Here is an 8587-nt window from a genome sequence, read left to right as displayed (position 1 = left end):
TAAACTTGTCTTAGTAAACAAACTTTATCAAAATTAAAAATAATAATAAAATTATCCTCTCACCTCCAAAGCTATCTCATTGAGAACCTTTTCTCCTACTGAAGACACAGAACTCCAAGCCACTGCCTCAAGTGAATGTCGAATATTGTGGCACTAGAGTCGTCTATTTTGAAAGCAATAAAATATGAAAAAATTTCATACACAAACCGATTTTGATTGGTACAACAAAATTTGACCAGTATTTTCCACTTTTTACCGATCTAATTGTATGTCTAATATAATTGTTATACTATATGAGTACAAGGAGCAACTGGCCAATTTTTCAATTGAGCAGACCAAAACGATACCATATCTATAATTGAAGTGCACATGACAGACTATTGTAGTATCACAGAAGGATGATTGCCCTGTTTTGCATTTTTGTACACAAGTAATTAAATTATGCTGTCAACAAATCATGTCCAAATTGCAACCAATAAAACATTACAGAAGTCCAGCATCTTTATAATCCCATAGTCCACCATCTGCATTATTATCACTCAACTGCGAAGAACACAAAAAGGAAACCGTTGGAGGGAACAGAACCATTTAAGGACATTACATAGTATCACAATAAATGAAAAAAAATAAAAACTATAGGCAAATCAAACATATTTCAGCATGGAATAACACAAATCAACACTTCCATTAGTTAAAACTATGTATTAACATTTCAAATGACCTAAACTAAGTAATGCTTAGTATCGGTAGCTTGTGACCTAAGTGTGAGTATTAAGGTAATTGGACAAGCACCACCACCGTGCCTGATATGTATAGTTTTGTACATATCGCTTACCTTTTCTGCCAGAACATTTTTGAATGACTGTAGTAATGTTCATAATGGAAGAATTTATTTCTAAATCTTTCATAATCATTACACTTATAATTTTTTTCTTAATCTCTCTCTCGCCTCTAAAAATTGGATTAACTTTTCTCAAGAGAGACTCAAACCACCTAAGTAATAATTCTACTATATTTTCTACAATATAAGATACCAAACTTTCTCCCTAATGCACTCATTCATAATCATATATTGTCTTGTTTGTTCACTCATTAACACAATATTATCATTTATGCTACATTGAGTTTATTGACACTTTAGTGCCCAACCACATAAAATAAGAAGATTGTGTTAAACAGTAACAACTAATGTAAAACTTCACAGAATTTTTATGATATAAAAACAATGATAATGTTAATAATAAAATATTCCAAACTTATGAAAGTAGTAGTGCCTCAAATTTTCCAAAAGAGATTTAAGAAAATGTTTTTTGGAAAATATAAAAAACAACCATGACAAGATTGTGTTAATCATTTGACAACTAATGTAAAATTTCATCCAATTTCTATGATATAAAAACAATGATAATGTGAATAATAAAATATCCCAAACTTATGAAAGTAGTAGTGCCTCAAATTTTCCAAAAGACATTTAAGAAAATGCTGCTAAGATGACTGCCATTTAAGGAATGTAATTATTATATAATAATTGGACAAAACTCAAAAGCTCAATAATAAAATAATACAGAAAATTAAGAACAAATTCATCATTAACAATCAACAGTCACAAGGTAAAATACAGACACACAACCACTCAATCTAAGGCATAATAAACTAAGCAATTAATCAAGGCAATTAATCAAGGAAGATGATGACAAAAAAGAGTCATGGCTTGTGAGATACACAGCAACCAGAAAAACAAATATAGACCCTTCCAATCGAATGGGCTTAAATGCTACTAAATATCATTATTGACTCATAAAAACGGCAGTAACTAATTGGCATTTCAGACAGGTTCACATGCGGCAAAAATTAATCTTGAACGAAACTCCAAACACTAAAACCAAAAGTGCAGCCCCACCAATATACAGAAAAAACAACAAAAGCTTCATAATTGTTCTCTACAAATGCAGAAAAGTTCATTCACTAATTGTTTTTAATAAATAAAAATATGAAGAAAAAAAATTAAGAGATTCAAATCTGGCTCTTGTTCATTCCTTAGGGCGGTTTCAGCTTGTATAAAACAAAACCTCAGACCTGTTTTCCCTTTTCTACTTTGAGCCAGCCACCTCTTTTCTAGGCACATCTTCGACAGCAGCCTCCGTGAAAGTCACATTGGGCATCGGTTCCTCTTCTGAAGTTTTCTCAATTGTCATTTCTTCCTCTGGAGCTTCTATGCTTTTCTGGAGAAGCTCATTGGGTGTAGCAGCAGGATCTAGCTCCAAGCAACCAGTAGGAGCATTAGGACCTTCTTGACCAGTAAGCAAGTATGAAGGTACCTGGTGTGAGAAGCGAAACATCTCCGCTTTCGGAATATTCATAATTTTCCTTCGATCTTCATTCCTGCGGAATACTGTCTTGAAACCTGCAACTTTATCAAGCAGAGCAACATTTACACCTTGCTCCTCGCTGTAGTCATCAAGCACTTCCACCATGTCATACTTATGTACAATTTCATCTTTTGTAAATTCATTCCATTCAACAGACCAGTTACGATACAGAGCCCAAACATCCCCCTTCATAGGATATATATGTATAAGCCCTCTTGAACCTTTAGTCCACTTGACCCTGTGCGAGAAGGAATTAAGAGTGGTAGAAAAGACGTCATGCTTGCCAATTCGTAAATCCCCAACAGTCTTGGCGAAGCCAGCACCGACCCACTTAATTGGGGCCAATTCATCATTGGTTTTAGAGCTAAGCCAACTAATCCTCACCTTGAAATGTTCATTTGGGATCACATTGTAGACAAAAGCATAGAAGCGTGGCATGCCATCATCATTATCATAAGAAGCCCAGATTTGATTATCACCGAAGGCGTTTTCAGTACGGTCCCTATCGAAATCATGGAAATCTGGATCTGGAACACTCATGGTAAGATTCTCAGTTACTTCTGAGTCAGCAGAGTAGCACTTGTTGCCTATGGGCGCAGCACGTTTTACCCCACTTACAGCCCTTTCTTTATTTCTCGCCCTGTCTCCCACAATAGTATTATTTGGCTTTGCTAAAATCCTTGATAAAGGAGAAGACCTCAATTCACCAAGCTTTTTATGAATATTTTTTCGAGTCTTTTCCATTAAAATGTTCCTCAGCTGCACTCGTGATAGTTCCTGGTTACCATTATCTTTGTAAACTCCAGAAGCATTAATGCTTCCGGTATCCAGACTATCCTTTTGAGACCTGAGTTCACTGAGCAATCTTATTCCTCCTTTTTCATATGCAATTTTGGTTTCCATGTCTCTTCCATCACCATGTACTTGATTTCCATCTGTGCGCCTTATTTTCCTTGAACTATCTCCTATCAGAACAGAATCTGGAGCAAAACAGGAAGACTTGAAAGGTGAAGCAGAAGCATCTCTCACAACAGCATGAGTTTTCCCAAAATGGTGCTCCTCCCTGATGATAGGCGTTGAATCTTCACGCTGTCTCTTCAAATTCTCAGATAACATTCCGTAAACACCAGAAGCTTCTGCAGCAGTAGATGCTGATGTTGGTACAGCAGAAATACCACCGGGCATAGAGAAATGACCCGACCCAAGTGATGGGTTAGCATACATTGGGGTCCTTCCTGAAGCATGACAGCTTCTTTCAATTCTGGTTGAGTTGAAGTTATGTTCATTCATCTCAGAAATTCTTGAAGTGGATGAACCATTTCTGGATACAGATGGGGGTGGTGCCTCATGAGCCAAGAAGGGCTGACGGCAGCTGGCGCAAATAAGTTTGCAGTTGATGTAAGTAGTACGGTACTCAAATTGTGTCCCGCAGGAATCACACCTGGTCCAAAATGTCTGTTTCAATAGCACAGGAGATACTGAAGTAGGAATGGGATGAGTACCACCACTATTATTACAGAAAACATTCTGACAAGCTGGTACAGAAGGTTTCAGACCTGGAATATCTTCATATCTACCAGGCATAGAGAAAAGACCTGACTCACGTGATGAGTTGACAGCAAACATTGATGTCGGTACACTGGAAATACCACCAGGCATAGAGAAATGACCTGACTCGAGTGATGAGCTAACAGCAAACATTGGTGTCAGTACACTGGAAATACCACCAGGCATAGAGAAATGACCTGACTCGAGTGATGAGCTAACAGCAAACATTGGTGTCAGTACACTGGAAATACCACCAGGCATAGAGAAATGACCTGACTCGAGTGATGAGCTAACAGCAAACATTGGTGTCAGTACACTGGAAATACCACCAGGCATAGAGAAATGACCTGACTCGAGTGATGAGCTAACAGCAAACATTGGTGTCAGTACACTGGAAATACCACCAGGCATAGAGAAATGACCTGACTCGAGTGATGAGCTAACAGCAAACATTGGTGTCAGTACACTGGAAATACCACCAGGCATAGAGAAATGACCTGACTCGAGTGATGAGCTAACAGCAAACATTGGTGTCAGTACACTGGAAATACCACCAGGCATAGAGAAATGACCTGACTCGAGTGATGAGCTAACAGCAAACATTGGTGTCAGTACACTGGAAATACCACCAGGCATAGAGAAATGACCTGACTCGAGTGATGAGCTAACAGCAAACATTGGTGTCAGTACACTGGAAATACCACCAGGCATAGAGAAATGACCTGACTCGAGTGATGAGCTAACAGCAAACATTGGTGTCAGTACACTGGAAATACCACCAGGCATAGAGAAATGACCTGACTCGAGTGATGAGCTAACAGCAAACATTGGTGTCAGTACACTGGAAATACCACCAGGCATAGAGAAATGACCTGACTCGAGTGATGAGCTAACAGCAAACATTGGTGTCAGTACACTGGAAATACCACCAGGCATAGAGAAATGACCTGACTCGAGTGATGAGCTAACAGCAAACATTGGTGTCAGTACACTGGAAATACCACCAGGCATAGAGAAATGACCTGACTCGAGTGATGAGCTAACAGCAAACATTGGTGTCAGTACACTGGAAATACCACCAGGCATAGAGAAATGACCTGACTCGAGTGATGAGCTGACAGCAAACGTTGGTGTCGGTACACTGGAAATACCACCAGGCATAGAGAAACGACCTGACTCGAGTGATGAGTTGACAGCATACATTGGGTTCCTTCCTGAAGCATGACAGTTTCTTTCAATTCTGGTTGAGCTGAAGTCATGTTGCTTCATCTGAGAATCTATTGAAGTGGATGAGTCATTCCTGTATACAGGTGGGGGTGGTTCCTCACGAGCCAAAAGGGGCTGACGGCAGCTGAAGCAAATAATTTTGCAGTTGATGTAAACAGTCTGGTACTCAAGTTGTATGCTGCAGGAACGACACCTGGTCCAAAATGTCTGTTTCGATGTCACAGGAGATACTGGAGTAAGAATGGGATGAGTAGCATTCATTTGATCTCTATCCTTGCAGTTAGCAGTACTGAAAATATTATTATTGTAGAAACTGTTCTGACGAGCTGGTACAGAAGGTTTCCCACCAGGAATTTCTTCATATCTGCCCCATGAAATTAGGTTTTGGTCATAGTTGATTTTCTGGTCTTTATCAGAAAATAAACTCCATGCCTGTGTGACTAGTTTAAATGCTTCAAGTGCACCTGCTGATTTATTTTTATCGGGGTGCAGCATAAGAACCCGTGTCTTATAACATCTTCGAATTGTTACATCATCTGACAAGGGTTGTGCGCCAAGGACCCCATACCAATCAACTTGTCCATTAACTCTTCTTTCAGCAGAGATATTCACCTCAATGGCTGCCATCAATGGAGGAAGGTCAACAAGATTGGGATCCAATTCTCGAGCCTTCATTGCGTATATCCTTGCCCCAACATAGTCCTTCTTTAAAAGCTTATCTTCTGCAAGCTCTTTAGCCTTTAAGGCATCATCTTTATTATATTCCATCCTTGCCGGTTTGTTTCTTCAGGCCACTAATTACTCTTTTTATTACCTTCCTTAAAAGTACACACCAGGGCAATATTGATGAAAAGAGAGGACTTCACTAAATGTTTAAACCACAAACCCAACAATTCCACGTGCACAATAAGATGCTTCTTTCAATTACAGAAGCTAGTAACCTCTGCAAATAATCCAAAATGACATAACTACATTAGGAACAATAGAAAGAAAATGACCAAACTGATAATATTATAATGGAATCATAATAAAATAACAGAAGTAATGATTAATGGTAAACATATATTGGAACTCTGTCTAGGTCTTATTCCAATTAGTTAATTTAATTCCCAAGGTTTTTCTCAAATAATTGAGCAAATGCAAATTCAATGTAGGTATTCGAGTACAGAATTTCTGAAACAAACATAATGGTAGCATATTAGGTTTCCTGCACATTTTTGAATTGTCAGTTTCATACGTTCTTCCCAAACCACAATCCAGGGACCAGCTAAACCCTCGCTGGTTAGAAAAATAATAACTATAATGATTGCAAAGTACAACAGGAATTATGAAATAATTTCAGAATATAAAAAAGACCAAACCGTAGTTTCATTGCTTCTCTCAATATTAGCAAAATACACCAAAGAATGCTTATCTAATAAGTAAATTCTCACTCACACAGCTCTTTGAATGAACAAATTTAACAAACAACCACAAGCAACAAGAGAGAAACCAAATTCAGAATTTGACTTATAAATACAAAAATTATCATCCCTCATGGTGCCCTTCAAACGAAACAAAAATCACAAGAGATGAACCATTATAAAACTAAAAATAATAACACTTTCATAAAAACATAAATCATTACTCATGAAGCCCTTGAAATGAGTAATTAACAACCCTAATAAAAGTGAAACCAAATTCAATACAATCAGGACTTCTGAACATATAATAAAATTAAGGTTTTAAATTTTCCACAACAATGCAGTTGCGATTTCGGTTTGCTGTGACTGAGAATCACCCAAACAAACCCCACCATTGTGATGGTCGTAGAACACATTTCTGGTTTTCGTACAATAAAAAATCATCTCAAAACAAAAAAAAAGTCCAAAGCAAAACACAAAATCAAAATCCTTCCAATTTGTTTTCATAAAATAGAACTATAAAATCAGCTACAGCAACTACAGATTACAACAACGATAAAATAAAATATAATAAACCAGAATCTAAAACATGCATTGTTTCAAATTAAAAGGAAGCAAGGCCAAACCTCAATGAAGGGGAAGCAAGAATTTGAGTAGAAGGAGCTGTTTGTGCATTTAAGAATGATTTGGAATTCAAGGAAATTAGGGCTCCAATCAGAATTTCAAAGCATACACCTCCACGGCGCATGTTTGGCCAAGACAGTGAGAGATCTTATACTGTTTCTCATTCATTTCTCAAATTTTATTTTGAAATTTTAACAATGTATCTAAATTAATGTTGTCAAACCTACTAATAAAATAAAGTAAAGGTTGGATATATAAAATTATTAAAATTGTATAATTATAACATTCCAATAGTGAGAAACATTGTATTTGTGAATTGTTGCGTGGGTTCAATGAACTATTATAACAAGTAACTAGTAGTATTTATGGAATTTTTTAATATTTAAATGATGACATGAATACTTTTTCCTTCTTTTTGGTGTCTATAATCTAATTATGGTTTAATTTTAACTGAGGTTAATTGCATTGAATTTCTTATACAAGGTAATTTTAATTGGAAATATTTTTAAAGATACGAAAATCTAATGTTTTCAGCTTAGGACATTATCTTATTATTTTATTTATTCTGAGAAATTAGACATTAAGTTACCATTATTGACTAAGCTCTCAACCCACAGAACCCATAACCTAGATTTGGAAGTTACTCTGCCCTGATTGTGATAGACATCCAAGCAGGTCATATTTTATTCAAAATACTATATCTAGCTGCAATGGTAATTCTACATTGTAGCTACTGCAATACCTGCTATCACTACCTTATTAACTAGGAAAAGTTGCATTATTTCTTTTGGTTTGGAGGTTCAGGATTTAACCTGGATGATCTCTGGTTGGCGTTGTTTTTGGTTGCTGACCGGAAGTGTTAACTATTGAAGTAGCATTACTTTGTTGTGTCTTGTCCGCAGCATGTAGATAAGATTGCTCGCTTGCTGGCGTTGTTTGCAACTGATTTGGACTTCGCCTGGTGAAACTTGGTCTCTTTTTCTCTCAGTAGTTGATTTGAGTTGCTGCTCTTTTCCTTGTTCATCATCAACAGTCTTAACATTTTTCCTTCTTGTACAATGTGATATTATTCTTTTGGTTCCTTCCTTTCTAGCCTTGTTTAGTACCTTTTTTGCAATCTTTAGTTGTGTCTCCATATCCATGTTAAGTTGCACATTGAAAGGGTTTCCATACACAAAGGACTTGCTACTCAATGATAATACCCTCTTCATTTCAAACCAGATTTCATTGGAGAATTTTACCAAATACATACGGTGCTTCATCATTCGGACTTTTTCCACACCTAATCGAGCCCAAATTTTCTTTACAAATCCTTGCATGACCAAAAAAGGCGGGGTTAGCCCCCAACACAAAGCAAGCTCAGAATGTACATCTTCAATTATGATTTTCCCTATTTTCTTATCACCAGCTACAACA

The 8587-nt window shown here is 37.0% G+C and overlaps 1 protein-coding gene across 3 annotated transcripts; it reads right to left on the bottom strand.

Moving 5' to 3' along the window:
* LOC109358617 lies at nt 450-8082 on the bottom strand. Of its 3 annotated transcripts, XM_019602950.1 has the most exons (3): nt 7174-7274; nt 2077-6087; nt 450-543 (listed from the first exon to the last, which is right to left on the bottom strand). In XM_019602950.1, exon 2 carries the CDS (start codon nt 5910-5912, stop codon nt 2091-2093), a length of 3822 nt encoding a protein of 1273 aa, XP_019458495.1. In that variant the 5' UTR covers nt 5913-6087; nt 7174-7274; the 3' UTR covers nt 450-543; nt 2077-2090. The 3 variants fall into 3 exon arrangements, with proteins under 3 accessions (XP_019458495.1, XP_019458494.1, XP_019458493.1); XM_019602949.1 differs by lacking the exons at nt 450-543; nt 7174-7274 and adding an exon at nt 7984-8082 and having other exon boundaries at nt 1906-6087; XM_019602948.1 differs by lacking the exon at nt 450-543 and having other exon boundaries at nt 1906-6087.

Source organism: Lupinus angustifolius, chromosome LG10 (genome assembly GCF_001865875.1).
Source record: "Lupinus angustifolius cultivar Tanjil chromosome LG10, LupAngTanjil_v1.0, whole genome shotgun sequence".
Taxonomy (NCBI): Eukaryota; Viridiplantae; Streptophyta; class Magnoliopsida; order Fabales; family Fabaceae; genus Lupinus; species Lupinus angustifolius.
This window is presented reverse-complemented; position numbering and strand designations above follow the sequence as displayed.